Here is an 18,658-nt window from a genome sequence, read left to right as displayed (position 1 = left end):
CCTAAATTGAAAATCCTAATTAAATGCTGATGGTGTTTGTGCTCGAGCTTGTGCCTGTGCTCGTGCCCGTGCCCGTGCTCGTGCCCGTGCTCGTGCTGCTGTCATTGTTGTTAGTGCCGGTGCTGGTGGTGGTGGCTGCGGTTGCTGGTGGCGGTTGTGGTGTTGCTTTTAGTGACAGGGTCTGTTTCAATAAATTAAATAGGTTATTGGAGGTGCATTTTTATTAGATCATCTATTGATAAAAAATTTTCGCACTTGCAATTTGATTTACTCTCACCTGGGCATCGAACATGTTCATGTACTTGATCTTAGTGTTTCCATCCATTCGTCCTGCATTCGGCTGGAAAAGGCAAAAAGCAAGAGTCTCAGGCCTTGTATCGCTTCTGTAGGCAAAGTAAGGGTAGGGATTGATTGCGAAAGGCGAACCATTCGCACTATTAAACTCCAACAAGCCCTTCATCAGATCCCCATAACTTGGATCAAAGCTTCCAGAAGAAGGTGGCTCAGACTGCTTAAGCACTCCCATCGGATGAACTGTGCAGACCTTAATTTTACCCCCGAGCGATGCATCATTTAGAGCATTCTGTACATTTTGCATTGCTGGTAAGAGCTTGTTCACGAGATTCTGGTCATTGGAAGTCATGACCTCGTTGCCGACAGTGATGAGGATGATATTGCTATCTGGATAGAAGGGAAGCACGTTTGTGTTGATCCAGCTCTTGGCAAAATTGGGATCAGAGGCTAGTCCTGGAATGTCACCATTTGCAGTGCCGATAACAATTCCAATTCCGGGGTTGGCTAAGGCTTTGATTATGGCGGGGTCCGATCCATATAATCGGACCTTTGGGATTGAAGTGGATTGAAGAAGCTTTGCGGTGGATGGTGGTGGTGGAAGGTTGTCCGCAACTTGGCCATAGTTTATACCGATGAATGATTGCGAGCCTGCACAAAAAGCAGCAAAATTTAAAGCAGATGATCAAACATCAATTTTTAAACGAGAAAACAGAACACCAACATTTTTAGTTTTCATAGACTGAAATGAAGACAGCTTAGTTAAGGTAAATTCTTTAGAAATGGAAGGAGGAAATTAAAATAGAAAGAGACGCAAACTTACTTGCGATTTTTTCAGTCTGTAAGCAGGAAAGGAGTAGGAAAGCAACAGTATAAGGAAGCACCACCATGGCTCAGGAGGAGCGGTTTCTATTCTGCATTTTTTGAAACTGGAGTGGGCATTAAATATAGAATATGCTAAAAGTCAAGGGCAGAAGCGTAAAGATGACTTCGGATATATTCTTATTATAGAATATCATATGAATGGTGAAACTTCAAATAGAAACCAGTTACCATATACTAGTTTGGTGGCTTCCGCCGCCCCGTGGTTCTTCTTTTAAAATATCATAAAAATATAAGATATAAAAACATTATAAAATTATTGGGTCTGGTTATAATGTTGGATTCAAAAGTATTGAATCTGACTGCAACACCAAATCCAACAATAATATTTATAATATTAATAATAATATTTCACTTATCTGTCAAAATTTTTATTTTTTTTAATCTCTCAAAAAAAATTATAGTTTTTCTTCAATAATAATAATAGTTTTTTTTAAATTTATTATTAATAATAATAATCATTATTTTTACACTTCAAATCAAATTGATGGTTGTTTTTCAATATTGATAATATTGTTTTTCAAATTTATTTATTATTTTATTAATAATATTAATTATAATAAAAATAATTATATTTATAACACAAATAATACTATTTTTAATATTAATACTTTTAATTATAATAAAAAAATAATATTTATAACAAAAATAATAATAATTTTTATATTAATACTTTTAATTATAATAAAAATAATTATATTTAGAAACCTAAGACCTAAGAACCATGGGTCCTGATGCAGGACCCATTAGCCTTCGGTCCTGACCTAGCCCAAGGAAACTGGGTCCGGACGTAGGACCCATTAGCTTTGGGTCCTGATGCAGCCCAAGGAAACTGCGTCCTAACACAGGACCCAATAGCTTGGGTCCTAACGCCGAACTCAAGTGCTTTTGGTCCTGACACAGCTCAAGCAAAGTGGGTCCTGACGCAGGACCCAAGAGATTGAGTCCTTGCACTGGATCAATAATGTTGGGTTAGGCAGGTCCTGGTGGGGCAGGACCCAACTTGATAGATCCAGTGACAATTGGACCAAAAGCTATTTTGACTTGGTTCAGTTTAGTTATTTTAAAACAAAAACCGATTCAAACTGATTAGTTTGGCTCGGTTTTTTCTGATTTGAGTTTAATTTGGTTCGGTTTTTTCCAATTATTTTGATGACTAAAAAGGAACTGAGTTGATGATCTCTTATATTTATATATTCTTGGCAATTAATTGTCCCAACTTTTCTAAAAAAATAGCATGGCTTTTCTAGAATTCATGTGAAAATATATTTTTGTATATTAATTTAGTCTAACCAAACTGATTAATTTTTTTGTTGCCTTGGTTAATCCTATATATTCGAATCTAATAGATAACTATTTTTCCTTCTTGGGGTTATGTGGATAAAATGAACTGATCAAATCGATTGGAAAGTTATGGTACGATGACAAACACTTCAAAGCTAGTGTTTTATGGTTCGTGTTTTACGGTTTCATTTCCTTTTTTATCTTTTTATTAACCACCTGCAACAAGGCTATATATATATTATTGCTGTTTGTATTGATTAAATCACACCATCTTGCTGCTTAACCTCAAGCATTACTCAGTTGTAAGAAACTTGACCGACTAATTTCACAAATACATGGAGGATAGGTCATTCTAGAAAAAAAATACTGTATGAACATTTCTTTGCAAGCCTACACACACACTCACTCTGAATCTCCCTAATTTAATAGTAAAAAGATGATGGCTTCAACATTTTAAGTGAGAAAGAGAATGGTATAAAGCACCCATCACCTCCAAAAGGCTCTGTACATGGGTCCTCTTCAGGTGCACTCACTAGGGTAAGTGTGCAAGCATTATAGCCTGTAGTTTATGCGCAAAACATGAAGAGGGATTAGTAAAACCAAAAAGGAAGTGTTATGAGAAAACTCAGTGGGTTGTTGGAAGAGAAAATGGCTGATTGTGAGAAATCACAGTTCCAAGGATTTTTATCAGAAGTTTGATAGAAGAGATTCATGGCATAAGCAGCATGAGATGCTATTGTGTTCGGTTCAAAGCAAGCCCCACCTGGTTGGATCGGACCACGGTCAATCCCTCATCCACAAACAAAATCCAGATTAGCCTGCAATTGTGCATCTGATACATCTGATTAAAATTTTGGGTCTGAGGACAGTTTCTGAAGCATTTTGTTTCTTTATGCTCACATTCAGTACTAAGAGAGCAAGATGGAAATTATTTGTGACTAGACAGAAGCAAAGAATGAGTAAATAAAATACCTAAGAGCAAAACTTTTAATCAGCATGCCTGTCATTGTACGAAATTCTCATCATTGACCGTCTTTGGTACCAAAAGCTATGAAGTTCACAGAAATATCGTCAGATAGAGACCATCGCCCAGTCAAGGGGCTGTGAACAAATCCAGCCATTTCTTTAACCTGGGGAGCACCAAACCCAAAGCAATAAGTTTTTGCTAAGAAGTAACAGGAGTAGTGTTGCAATGTTGCGGTCGTACAAATTAATTACCCTAACTTAAAACACAACACACAAGATAGTATAGAGCAAGCAAGGAGTTGATCCCACGAGGAAGGTTGAAGTCAGATTTTTATGATAGATGATATGCAATTTGGGATGGGGTTTTGGATGTTATCTAGGCTAAAGTAAAAGAAAATAGAAAACTATCAAGCGAAATTAAATAAAATCAGAAAATTATCAAGAGAACAAACCTTGGTCGCAAGCACACATCCACCTACAGAAATCAGAACTAATCATGGAAACGAAACATCAATTTATATTTTGAATATTTAACTATTGGTGGTTAGTTAACGGATCCGCCATATAACTAACCCTAACCAACAAACAACCATAGTGTCCGCACTAGTAATTTAATTCAATGACAGCCTTAAAAACTAGATAAGTTGATTAATCAAGAAAACATAACTGTCCGTAGTCTATGTTTGATTTGATGGAATGTTCTCCCTAAGATTAATAACGTAGATCCGCCATAATTGTTAAACTCAGTTGCTTCACAAGTTCATATACCACAACTCTGGTTTTGATATCAAACTTAGCAATAGATTGTCTACAATAATAACTTAGAATCTGCTCTAGCAATTAAAATAAACAATCATAGGAAAAATAAGCATAGAAGAACAAATATATTCATCATATAAACTGAAAAGAAAAGGTAAAATAAATCTCATAGTTCTTGAAATCCGAAAGTTTCTGTGTCCTTGCAACCAAGCAAACGAGTTTAGCCTTGCATGTTTGTTGAAAAACTAATTAAAAAGGAGGAGGAATGCATGATTTCAGGTTTATTAGAGGAGCTAAATTGCTGAAATAAAAACTTGGATATCTGTTTAGATGCTTCGGAACGTAATTTGGACTTGTTTCTTCATGAAACCGGTTTGTTGGCAGAATTCAGTTGTCATCTTTGAAAAATCATATCTTCCTCATATGACATTATTTTTTGCTAAAATTTGGATCGTTGATAGGCCATTGAGTCAGGAATCCAAAACAATTGAGTTTACATCAATTGGACTTCTGTAGATCCAGATATTCAAGTCAGAATGACCAAATGTCAATATTGACAGATTGCGAGATTTGACTTTGAAGGTTGCGATTTCCATGCTCTTCCTTATTTTATTTTCTTACCTTAGATTTCAAGAAAGACATAGATGTTAGCTTTTTAATACCACTAGAATCACTTCATTTCGACTTCTAAAGCTTACGCTCTGCACAAAACATCGACTGAAAGTTAAATCTGTCAATTACCTCCAATTTACTTCTTTTTGCATCTTTCATCCAAAAGTGCCTTCAAAACATAAAATAAAGAATATCAAGAATTTTTATATATAAAATATAGGCAAAACACTAGTTAAATGTGGGTGAAACTATCGAATAATATGGTTGCATCAAATACCCCCACACTTAGCTCTTGCTCGTCCTCGAGAAAGGATAGGTAAAATCAAATTGAAGTTAAATTAAATCAAATCACTATGACTAATCTCCTAATCTCCCATCAATATCCAAGAATATATGCATTATAAACAAGAACACAATCAAGAAGGATAAAGAGTATAAATTTTCATGAATTTATTTACATACAAACTTCAAAACTCAATTAATTATCGGGATTTAAATGAAATCTATGCCATGCCAAAGTGATAGGTCCTCTCATTGATATACACTCCAACACTCATGTGTTTAGGGCTTATGTGTTTGATATACACTCCAACACTCATGTGTTTAGGGCTTATGTGTTTAAATCTCTCAAATTCAATCAATGAATATATTCTACCATAAGCTTGCTCTTTAATCTCATCTCCATTACTAACATATTACAAGTAATGCATGAATCAAAAGGTCTTATTTTCCGGTTGTAATGGGGCTAAGGTTAAGATGAGGTAACATAGAGTAAAAAAATAGGTTCAAACCAAAGAAAGTAGAGCATTTTGAAAAATGATATTTCAAACAAGATATTCCATCAAAGCACATAATTTTTCCATCTCTAATCACCAATGCTTAACTTCTTTAGATTTCAAGCTCTTTCAACATAAAATCTTAAGAACATAAAGGAACACTTTTTTCTTTTTTTCTTTGTTTTTTTTTACCTTTGGCAATTTTGCCTATCTTTTCATCAAGCATTACTTCTTCTTTCTTTTCACATAATTTCCAACTATAATTCCATGAGATATCACAAGTATATGCTCTACTAATCCTTGGCCAGGGGAAAAGAAAAACATATATAAAGTTAAGGCTTATACATGGATAAAGCAAAGAAAAGATAAAGAAGCTCAAAAGGGGCTCACTAAGGATAATATGCTTTAGGTTGGCTTTTTGGCTCAAGTGGTTAAAATTTCTAATGCCTTTATCATGTTCATGTATATATGTAATGTGAATGTAATCTCAACAAGATATGAAGCAAGTTCTAGAGAAACATATCATTGAAAGAAGGCACAATCAAATAATATAATGTTGAAGGCTCAAAAGCTTGCATTGGTATAACACTATAAAGTCAACATGACATATTCTCAAAGTCAATCCATAAACCAATTAAACCTTAAAACTTGCATGCACACTCCTTCATTCGATTTATATCTTCATCTATCTCAATTAATTCTCATATATAATACTCACATTCTCATAAACCAATAGGAGTTCAAAAGATCAAACACAAAAATTTGTTTTTTTTAGAACAACAAAGAAAATCTAAATAAGAAAACCAACATTCTCCCAATACCCCCACACTTAAAAGGCAACATTATCCTCAATGTTGAAATAAAAGAAAAGGAATATAGGAGAATGACAAAAATAAAGTAAAATGTGAAAAATAAAAGATAAGGGAAAAAGAAAGCAAATCTGTTTTTTTTTTGTGCTGGGTTGCCTCCCAGTAAGCGCTTTTGTTTTATGTCATTGGCCCGACATGTTGCATGCTCATTCTTCATAGATTGGTTCAGCTAACTCCACAGAAGCGGTGAGTTCTGTTGTCCAACCTTCATAGAAAAGTTTCAAGCGATGCCCATTGACCTTGAGTACTTTGTTGGTTTCTAAACTTGTAATTTCAACTGCACCATAAAGAAAAACATTAGAAACAACAAAGGGTCCAATCCAACGAGAGTGCAACTTTCCAAGAAAAAGTTTCAAACGCGAATGATAAAGAAGGACTTTGTCTCCAACATTAAACTCTTTTCTTGTAATCATTCGATCATAGAGACTCTTAGTCTTTTCTTTGTAAATCCTTGCATTCTCATAAGCATCATTTTATATTTCTTCCATTGTAATTCCAATCTTTTTGGGCACCACAAGGATAGGCGCCACCCATTCACTGTCCATGATGGGGTGAATGACTCCTGCATCATGGGGAACAGTTTGCAAAGCTTGCAAAGCCAATGCTGATTTATGCACGTTTTGGGGAACACATATATGCCTCTCTATCTCTTCTATCTTAGTAAAATCATAGCCACAGCTCAAAGCTACGCTTCATCCATCCTCGCTATCAAAATCGCAAACTTGTTGCACACACTTATTAACTTGGTCATAACATGTGATAGAATAAACATTGCTATAAGGATATGTCATTGCATCATGAAAATTAAATTCAATTTTTTCATCTCTTACCTCCATAGACAAAGTATCCTTACCACAATCAATTTTTGTATTGGTAGTTTTGAATAATGGTCTCCCAAACAATATAAGAGTGTTGTTTGATGAATCACAAGAATCATGTTTCATATCAAGAATATAAAAGTCGCATGGAATGACCAAACTATCAATCTTGACTAGGACATCTTCTATCACACCAAGTGGGTAAACAAAACTACGATCCGCAAGTTGTATTACAATGCTAGTTTTATTCAAAGTTGGCATAACACTAATGGATGCACCTAAATCGCATAAGGCCCTTTTGAAACTAGCATTACCAATAACACATGGGATAGTAAACACACCTGGCTCTTTTTGCTTCAAAGGCATATTCTTTTGAACAATAGCATATACAACTTCACCCATACTTACCATTTCATGACCGTTTAGTTTGAAAGCTCTCTTGGTAGTACACAACTCCTTCAAGAATTTGGCATACTTGGGAATTTGCTTGATAGCATCAAGCAAAGGAATGTTGAGTTCTACTTTCTTGAAAACCTCTAAAATCTTTTTTTCTTTGTCCTCTTTCTTTGACTTAGAAGAACTCACAGGAAAGGGTGGAATTATTTTAAAACTGGAATTCATTGAGTGAGGAGTTACCTTTGGAGTGTTGATCGATGTTTCAATTTGTAGAGGAGGAGGATGTTCCTTCTTTGTACTCAATTCGGTTTCTATCTCTTCTTCTTCTTCCATCTCAATTTGTTTCGACCTTTTCTCTTCAAGTTCTTTCCCACTTCGCAGCATGATCACACTAACATTCTCTATTGGATTCAATGCTTGGGAGGGCAATTTTCCATTCATTTGTGTTTCCAATTTCCCCACACTTAAAGCTACTTGCCCCATTTGCTTCTCCAAGTTGTGAATACTTGACCTTGTTTCTTATTGAAAAGACATGACATTTTGTTGCAAGGTCACAGTGTTAGAAGCCAAAGTTTTCATCATCTCACGAAGATCATCACTAGATGATGACCCCATAACATTAGAGTTTGTGAATGGAGGGGGTTGTCTTGCTTGATAATTCTATTGGGGTTAAAATCCATGGGGATGGAACTGTCAGCCTTGACTGCCTTGTTGAGGTGGGTTCCCATAGCATACATTTGGATAATCTCTTCATCCAGGATTGTACGTGTTGGAAAAGAGATAATATTTACGCTGGGGCTGTCCGTTGAATCCTCCATCAATTGTATGAACTTGTTCAATGTAATCTTCTTACATTGTTGGGCACATATCTAAGGTATGTCCTTGTAAGTAACATATGCTATAAACTTTCACCTGTTGTACATTTCCACAAGCCAAAGAACGCACAAGAGAAGTAAGATCAATAACTTTATTTTCAAGGTTAGAAATACTTACCTCATTTACTTGTTTGTTTGCGAAGTCTCCACGCGAGCCAAATTGTTTCAAGTTGGTTGCCATATTTGAGAATAATTGGCGTGCAGCCTCGAGTGTCTTATCTACCAATGCCCCTCCACTTGCCACATTAATGATACTATGGTCAGTAGGCATCAATCCTTCATAGAAATATTAAGTGAGTAGTTGATCGAGAAAGGGCATTGAATGCACAGTTGCTCAAATCTTTCCCAATACTCGGAAAGTGTCTCTCCATGAGATTGTCAAATCCCACATATTTCTTTCCTTATGTTGGCAACTCGAGATGCTGGGAAATACTTTTCAAAGAAAATCTTCTTCATGGCATTCCAAGTTCCAATGGAACCTGGGAGAATAGAGAAAAACCATGCCTTTGCTGCCCCTTTTAAAGAGAAAGGGAAAGCTTTCAACTTAACTTGTTCTTCATCAACTCCATTCGGTTTCATGCCAATGCAAACCATATAGAACTCCTTGAGATGAGTATGAGGATCTTCTCCTACAAGACCATTGAATGTTGGTAGCAAATGTATAAAACCAGATTTGAGCTCAAAGTTTACATTATTGTTGATGTTTATGCACAATGGTTGATTTTCCACGTTAGGAGCAGCAAGCTCCTTGAGTGTTTGTTGTCGTACAACAGCCATGGTGTTGACGCGAGCTTCCTTTCGTAACCTGCGTAAAGTGTTTTCTATTTCGAGATCCACCTGCACTTGACTCTGGTTAGTAGAACGGGTTATAGGCATAAATCATCAAGAAAATTCAAAAGAAACCAACCTCACAAGAGATAAAAAAAACAATGCAAATTGTACGAAAATCCTACACTAGAAAACTAAAACTGCCTAAAAACCCTAGAAAACAGCGGAATTTCGCCTTGATAGGGTGGGGCTAATGGTTCTACCATAGTTCTGTTTAGAATGTTGTTTCCCTTCAGGAAACAAAAGGCTGATACCTAATTCCATAAAAAAATATGTTTTGAACAGTACCGCTACCGTAATGAATAGTATTGCAGCAAGCAAAAATTATGTTTCTTTTTTTTCTAGAAAAAGAAATAACAACACAAAAAATAAAAGTAATAGCACAAGAATCAATTAAAATTACTTCCCCGGCAATGGCACCAAAATTTGTTGCGATGTCGCGGTCGCACAAATTAATTACCCAAGCTTAAAACACAACACACAAGATAGTATTGAGCAAGTAAAGGGTCGATCCCACGAGGATGGTTCAAGTCAGATTTTTATGCTAGACGATATGCAATTTGGGGGGGGGGTTTGGATGTTATCTAGGCTAAAGCAAAAGAATATAGAAAACTATCAAGCAAAATTAAATAAAATCAGAAAATTATCAAGAGAACAAACCTTGGTTGCAAGCACACATCCACCTACAGAAATCAGAAAATCTCCCTCATATGACATCATTTTTGGTTAAAATTAGCGTTGATAGGCCTTTGAGTTAGGAATCCAACAAAATTAAGTTTGCATCAATTGCACTTCTGTAGCTCCAGATATTCAAGTCGGAATGACCAAAGGTCAACATTGGCAGATTGCGAGATTTGACTTTGAAGGCTGTGATTTCCATGCTCTTTCTTATTTTATTTTCTTACCTTAGATTTCCAGAAAGGTATAGATGTTAGCTTTTTAATTCCATTGGAATCACTTCATTTTGACCTCTAGAGCTCACGCTCTGCACAAAACATCGACTGAAGGTCAAATCTGTCAAATACCTCAAATTTACTCTTTTTTGCATCTTTATATATAAAATATAGGCAAAACACTAGTTAAATGTGAGTGAAACTATCGAATAATATGATTGCATCAAGTAGACATGTCAAAATGTCAAAAGGGAAAGCATCCATCTTATATTGATGGAAGCACAATGTAGGATAAGCACCAGTTCCTCAGGAGTAAGAAAGCTTGACCCTTGATGCGTGCCTTTAGGAAGCTGTACAGCATTGGTTATTAATAACAACACAAAACAAACAAAAGGATAGAATCAAACTATAATACATCTACAGATTACTTCCAGAAATTTTGGGAAGACTAAAACCTACACACCACCTCCACCACCAACTACAGTGATAAGAAGATTGCATGCACTGGATATTCCTAGACACAAAGTCCATTGCTATAGGAAAAATAAAATGCTAGAATAGTTCCACTACCAGTGAAAACAGTGGGATTTTGGATTTGGTTTCTCATCTGTTTATATCACACCCACTATCCGAAATTCTCCTAAAACAAATAGAATTACTGAGAAAATAATTATGTTGGTAAATTACAGTGATAATTACTGATGGATACTATTCCATCAATAATTCAGTCGGTATATACCGACGGACTAATGTTAGCGGTATGTACCGACTGAATTAAAGATGAAATATATAGAATTAAAAAAAAATAGTTTGATGACATGGCAGTTTTTGGAGGTGATTTTACTGACAAAATGACCGAGGAATTTAGACTGGAATCTTCGTACAGTGACGTGACTAATTCACTGTCAAAATTACCGAGGGATCGTTGACGAAAGAGGAAATCACCGATAGAAGTATTCCATTAGCGATTCCCCCGGTAAGAGTTAATATATCACCACTTTGCCGACCCTCTTCTCTCCTATTTCTCCTTCTTCCTCCCCATCCCAACTATCCCCCCTCCCAAACTGCAAACAACCACCCCCTAAAAATACCCCCCTCTTCTCAACAAAAGTCATGTTTCTATAACTTTTGTGGTCACAACATCTATGTTCTGATTTATTGTGGATTTTATCATTTTTTGTAAGTAAATCTATTTTTTTTAATGTTAACATTTAAATGTCAATTTTATTATTTTTTGTTGTTTTTTTTAGTATAGGTATTTTCTTAGTGTATGTACATGTTTTATTGTTATTTCTCAAACAAACTTGTAGTATGAATGTATAATTTTGTATTTGTTATGGTTTGTTTTAGATTTTGTGAAATTGTATTTTGTGAAATTTGCTTGAATCAGACTTCTATAACTCCATATATAGTTAAAAATCTGAGGAGAGGTCAGACAGTAACAGTTCAAAAATGGACAGTAACAGTTGGACAGTAACAGTCCAAGTGTTTGTTAATGAGTGATTTTGACTACCTTAGAGGCAGAACTGGGTTCTTCTCAAAACATAGAACTTGTAGCCTCATGTCTTACCTTTCCAACGCCATAAATTTTGCTTGAATCGGAGTTCTATAACTCTAGATATAGTTAAAAATATGAGGAGAGGTCAGACAGTAACAGTTCAAAAATGAGGCAGTAACAGTTGGACAGTGATGGTCCAAATATAAAAAAAGGAATGATAACTAGGATTGGACAAAGAACGACAGTAATAATGAGTGAAATGAGAAAAGCATAAAGTACTAAGAAATGACTGAAAGAAAGACTTATTGGTTGTTGATATGGTTATTATAAAACATATCCTTGAGTGAGGAAAATTTATGAGATAAACCTGTGATTTGCAGGAGGGACCACAGACATGGTGCAACAGCAGCAGCAGGGGAGCACGAGTAGAGCTTCTATTGCAGGTAGGTGATTCACACCTATGCTTTCTAGTTAAATTCCATGATTTAATATATTTTTGACTTGAAATGTGATTTACTGAATGTATGTGTATTCAAGGTGAAAAGTTGTTATGTGAATTGCCAAGTGATGAAATTATCATTGACAAAGGAAATATGAGAAGTGTGATTTGAGGCATAAACTAGCATACATTGAGTGTATGTTAGGATCCCGGGTAAGGGGATCATCATGTATTGTCTAGCATACATTGAGTGTATGATAGGATCCTGGCTAAGGGAATCACCCTGTATTGGCTAGCATACATTTAGTGTATGTTAGGATCCCGGGTAAGGGGATCGTCACGAATGGACTAGCATACATTTAGTGTATGTTAGGATCCCGGGTAAGGGGATCTCCACATATTGGCTAACATACATTCAGTTTATGGTAGGATCCCGGGTAAGGGGATCACCATGTATTGGCCAGCATACATTTAGTGTATGTTAGGATTTCGAGTAAAGGGATTGCCTTAGATCGACTCCTATGGGGTGGTGATGACGATACCAGTGAAATTGGTATCGGTAATGTGATAAGCAAAAGTAATCATGTTGATCTTATAAGGTCTGGAATGAAGGTTGATAGTGGCAGAGGGAACGATTATTAATAGTTTGAATAAGGAAGAGATTTTAATTAAAAAAAAACTAGAAGGGAGAAGTAAATGAAATATGAATGCATCTTACCTTGCTGAAATTATTAGATATTCATATTGTTATATTTATTGTGATATTCACCTTGCAATAATATGTATTTTGTTTCAGGATCATCGTATGCACGACAGGAGTAGATCCTAGCTTATGTTCCCTTTCTGAAATCTAGGTTCTCGGGAGCATACCCTTGTATTTTGTAAACATGAAAATGTTTGAATAACTTAATTTGTATAATAAATGTTTAAACTTGATTGGATGAATTTAACGATGTAGTTTATATAACCATATTTCATGTCTATGTATTTATATTTATTTAAATTATCCATCCATAATGATATTTTTGTTATATAATGTATATCATAAATATTATGGTTCATAGGTGTGAGTATAATTGTGGAATTGAAACCCAGGATGATTGGGTCGGGAATTAAGTTATAAGATACGAACTGTTAAAAATGTAAACAGGTTACATGTCGGTAACTTGGGACCTTCCGGGATAGGGGGGACTCCATCGAATTTCCAGTAGATGTTAATACGAAGACCATGAATATGTATATATATATATATATATATATATATAATTTAACTACTCTGTTTTTCTATTGACATGAGATTGTGGTTTTATCCCAGAAATGAGGGATGAGGGATGTTACAATTATCAATAAGTTTATTACACATACACCCCTTCCTTTAGAAAGGACCAATCAAGAGTTGATTGGTTATCTATTTTAAAAATGAAACCCAAGGGTCATGTTAAGGTTGTTCAGGATGAGAACGAAGACACAAGTGTGCAAGATGAAATCTTTCAAGTTAGTGAGTTCGTTGAACCATATTGAGTTGCTCCTTCGATTGACTTAGAAGAAAATTCAATTTTTTGTGTTTTTTTATGATAGTCTTGTTGATGTTGAGGCAGAGGAGTTGAATGTTGTTCTGAGCACTAGCGGACAAGCAAATGTTGATGAAGATGATAAGGATATCCACATTGAAGATTGCGATGGAGATGATGACGATTCAATTGACAACGAAGAAGAAAATTCTGACTAACTATCATTACACAAAAGTGTAAAGCATTTTTTTATTTTGTAACACGAAATATTTATTTTATAATTGTTAATTGTTGTTATTGTTATGTGTGGTCAGTTTGTAATTTAAGTGTTTATAGGAGGATAAATAGGCAATACAAACACAATCTGTCATGAACAGTATACCATCACCGACAGATTTCCAGATGGACATCATCCGTCGGTATTTTATAGAGAGTTGAAAAATATTTACTGCATATGCCACTATCACGACGTTGATACCGACAGACATATTTCATCGGTATTTTACAGAGAATTGCAAAATATTTACTGCATATGCCATAATCACCGATGTCTCTACAGACAAATACAATCCATCAGTATTTATCAGTGTAGTTCACAATTACTGATGGACTGTGCAAATTCCAAAGGGCGGGTATTAATGCACCTCTGACCGCGTGAATATGCCGACGAACTACAAAAATTCTAGAGGGTCATTTAAAAATTTTAGTGCGAAATTCAAAATTTATTAATGGATGTTTGAAAATTCACTGATGAAATAATTAAAAATAATATTATTTAAATAGGTCATCGATGAGTCCATTGGAAAAAATGCACTATAAATCTCAGCGACCACCCCTTCAGTTCATTTCTCTCCTTTTTCGTTTCATCTCATATTTTTTCTCTCTTTTATTGCAAAAATTTTCATTTTTTTCTTGTAATCTTTAACAAATTAAAACGTATGTATTTTCATTTAATATGCATAATGCTTAATGGAGTGAATTGGTTTGCGGATGTTGTCAATATTTGTAGGTTTGAAAACTTTGGGTAGTCTCCAGTATAGGGGAGGTGCTGCCGAATTTTGATTTTAATAATCGATTTAAATTATGTAATTATTCGTATAAATTTATGTTGATGCGTATATTGAAATCAACAGCACGTCATGAGCATATGGTTGCAGCTAGTTCTTCCAGCAGCGAGGATGACTTGTCCTTAGGTGCCGATCAAGAAGAGGCACCTACGCCGACTCACGATGTTGCCTCTTTGAGCGCGGTTTCATAACGCAGAGGCGATGTGCCTTCACAGTGGAATCAATTCACTCATAAATACCAGGCACATTGGAAGGATGACCTTTCAATGTAATTTTGTTTTGATTTTAGTTTTTTAAAATTATAACATAATTTATGAATAGTAATATTTCATTAATTTTTTTCCAGGTTCACAAACATTGAGGCCGCTCGAGTAATAACATCAATGTTTAAATCATCGATGGAGATTCTATTATTTCAATGGAGTCAAGTTTCCAGATATCCTCCTCACAACCTTATATCCTGAATGGAAAACTTATTTTTAATATATTATTATTATTATTATAAATAAATTATTATTATTATTTTAAATAAATTATTTATACACATCACAAATTCAAGTGGGACGGCGTGCATGACAATGTTGTGAGGAGGGTGTGGAAAAATCACGCGGCAACTAGGTAACATATTCTGTTGCAATACGATATTTTTTTTAAAAAAATTATGTTTTAAAATCTAATTTGTCACTACGAAAGTAGGTTGCGTGATTTTTTGTATGAATCACAAAAAAAAGCCAAAAAATGCGCTAGAGATAACGGTCTCTAAGGCTAGAATGACGTGGCGGTTTGGAGGGATTGCAAACCGCCATACATCTTAGGGGATATATGGCCGTAATATATTCAGCACGTGATATCTAAACGGTTCACACGACACTCATAGTTCGGTGCCGACAACCAGAACCGGCAAATTCATGGTTTGATGACCACGCATACCGGTGGCTCTGTTCTGTTTGTTGCACATGCTAAACGGATGGTAATATTAGTTTAAATGAAATATATCATTAATTAATTTGTTGTTATCTATAAATACATTTAGCTTGCAACATTTTTTTTCTTATAGGCTACATCTTTTAGACGTGAGTCGAGCCCAATGAAGCTATTTGTTGAGACGCACGTGCGGAGTGAAGAGTGCCAAAAGGGGGTGTAACAGTTCGTGGACAACTGCGCTCAACACTTTATGATATGTTCGTTATTTCATTTTATTTTGTAAGTTATTATTTTTTTGAATTGAATATGATGATTTTTTTTTTAATTTTTAGGAGACCTATAATAGTCAGTTGAGGGAGAGATATGGGGATGATCCTTCGACCCATTCGGATTTCAATCTGGATTTGTGGATGGAGGTAGGATCATCTGGTGGACCCAATAAAAATCAGGTGTACAGGCTCTCTAACACTACGGCCGAGAACTTGCAGGCAACCTATAGTGTCTCAACCGTTGGGAGCTTCCAATCATTATCGAGCACCCAGTTTGAGGAGTTCATGGCCTTGAAACAACAATATGAGCGACTCTTAGCGGATTATGAACAACTCCGCCAAATGATCATGGACATTAGATTACAGATTGGTGATACATGTGCACCCTCTTTTTGACCGTTTAGTCCTATAAACAACCAAACTCCTCCTCCTCCTCTAGCTTTGTGATTAGTACTTAAAAGTGCATTTTTATCAAGGTTTTATATCATCATTTTGCACTTGAAGTATCAATAACTCCTTAACTAAAGCATGTTTTATAATAACATATCTAATTACATAAGATACCTTTAATTTATGGTAAATGTTCATCTTAAATGCAGGCCTATCATATAAATGAAAGAATTGATTGATGAGTTGAAGTGCTGAAATTGAAAGGACAAAAAGATGGCCAAACTTAGAAAAGAGATGCTGGTGCAGTCCAAACTGGAACACTGTTCGGTAATTGGGTCATATCTGGAGCTGTAGATCTTGGATTTAGGTCCATTTTATATGGATGGAAAGATAAGACATAGGCCTACAACTTTCATGGGAGCCCAAGATTTAACAAGGCTGTTTGCAAGTCCAAATTGTAGCAACAAAGAAGAAGTCCGAATCTGTCCTGCAGCCCAGACACTGTTCAGTGTTCAGCCCATATCTCGAGTTCTAGAAGTTCAAATGATCTCAAATTTTTACCCTGGAAAGATGAGACAATTGCCTAGAACTTTCATGATTCAAGTTTGTTCAAATTATGACGTCATCAATGACGTTATTGGAAGACAAGAAGATAAGAATTGTCACCAAGTCAAGATGTGGCCACCCACTCATCAATTAGTCAACAAATCAATAGTTCCGAATTTTGGCCTATAAAAGGAGGCATTTGCCATGTATTTAGGCATCTTGGTTTCCAGATCAAGATCATGCTCTTGCTCTCTCTTTATATTTTGTAATGCTTAAGTTTTGCTTATAATTAATCTCTTGCTTATGCTTTTCATTTCCTTTCCTTGTTTATTTATGTTTCTTTCTTTCATTATGTTTAGTTAAGTTAATTGTGTCAAGGTGAAAAGGGTACACTAATGGTGTAAGAATAAGTATAATATAAACTTAACATGGACCTTAACGTTGGATACTAACATGCTTTATATTTGTTATCTTGTTCACTTTTAATACTTTGCTTGTTAAATGGTTAATCTAGATTTATGTTGTATAACACTTGGTACAACAAATACTTGGCACTTTCATAGCCCATACTGTATGGTATAACCGACACCTGAGCTATGAAAGGAACTTGATTTGTTGTTAACATAAGTTATAATCATGAATGCCTGACAACATTTACAAGTATTAGCATTATTCGAATAAGATAGCTAATGTAATCATGTTAACAATTTATAATGTGATTGGAACCTCCTTTGTGTGTGGTTTCCAATTGAATAATAAGAGTTTATATTATACTTGTTTGAAATACCATTAGTGGATCCTCTAACCTTGACATTTCTTGTTATCATTGTTTAATCCTTACATTAATCTTTCATCTCAAAGTTCTCATCAACTTCTTCCTCTTCTTCTTCACTATTATTATTATCACTATCACTATTATTATTGTTGTTGTTGTTACTATTGTTGTTGTATTATTGTTGCTTATAATTTATACAAGTAATCTCCCTGTGGTTCGACCCCGGTCTTGCCGGGTTATTTATTACTTCGACACTCCTGCACTTGGGAGAAGACATCAATCTTTTGGTCGTGTCACTTTGCCATTGCTCTAGTTTAATTTTTTTTTTCAAAACACATTAAATTTTTAATGAATATTTGGATGAATATTATTTAACTTTTTTTTATATTTTAAATGTTTCATATAATTTTATTTGCATAATTGGTTTTTTTTACTATTAATTAATATAATTGTATATTATTTATTCTAAATAATTTTTAAATAACAACCACCAGATTTTCAGATGGAAGTAGTCTGTTGGTATTTTATAGAGAGTTAAAAATATTTACTGTATATGCCACTTTCACCGACAAATTTCCAGACGGACGTAGTCCGTCAATATTTTACTGAGAGTTGCAAAATATTTATTGCATATGCCACTTTCACCAACAGATTTCCAAACAAACATAGTCCATCGATATTTTACCGAGAGTTGCAAAATATTTACTGCATATGCCACAAACACCGATGGAATAATTCCATCGGTATATTTCCAGCGGGAATTTTTTATTTGCTCGCATTTTATGTATGTAAATCCATTGGTTTTTGAATTTTTTTTTACCAACAGAATTAGCGACAAAATGTTGAATTACCGATGAATGCTATGCCGACAGACAGTTTTCATCGGGGAATTAGTGTAAAACTTTTACCGACGAAGTGGTAATCTTACACCGACAAAATATTTCCGTCAGTAAAATTGTTAAATGTTGTAATGACCTCTTATTCTGAAAC

At 34.9% G+C, this 18,658-nt stretch overlaps 1 protein-coding gene and 1 pseudogene across 1 annotated transcript; both read right to left on the bottom strand.

Annotated features, from left to right (window-relative positions):
* Positions 1-232: 232 nt before the first annotated feature.
* On the bottom strand, positions 233-1,181 carry LOC133682914 (glucan endo-1,3-beta-glucosidase 7-like). Its single transcript, XM_062106453.1, has 2 exons — positions 1,115-1,181; positions 233-942 (listed from the first exon to the last, which is right to left on the bottom strand). Exons 1-2 carry the CDS (start codon positions 1,179-1,181, stop codon positions 233-235), a joined length of 777 nt encoding a protein of 258 aa, XP_061962437.1.
* A 707-nt stretch (positions 1,182-1,888) lies between these two features.
* LOC133682913 (glucan endo-1,3-beta-D-glucosidase-like) overlaps positions 1,889-18,658 on the bottom strand; it is a 61,639-nt pseudogene continuing 44,869 nt past the window's right edge.

This window comes from Populus nigra, chromosome 2 (genome assembly GCF_951802175.1).
Source record: "Populus nigra chromosome 2, ddPopNigr1.1, whole genome shotgun sequence".
Classification (NCBI taxonomy): domain Eukaryota; kingdom Viridiplantae; phylum Streptophyta; class Magnoliopsida; order Malpighiales; family Salicaceae; genus Populus; species Populus nigra.
The sequence above is the reverse complement of the archived record's forward strand: the minus strand, read 5'-3'. Positions and strand labels throughout refer to the sequence as shown.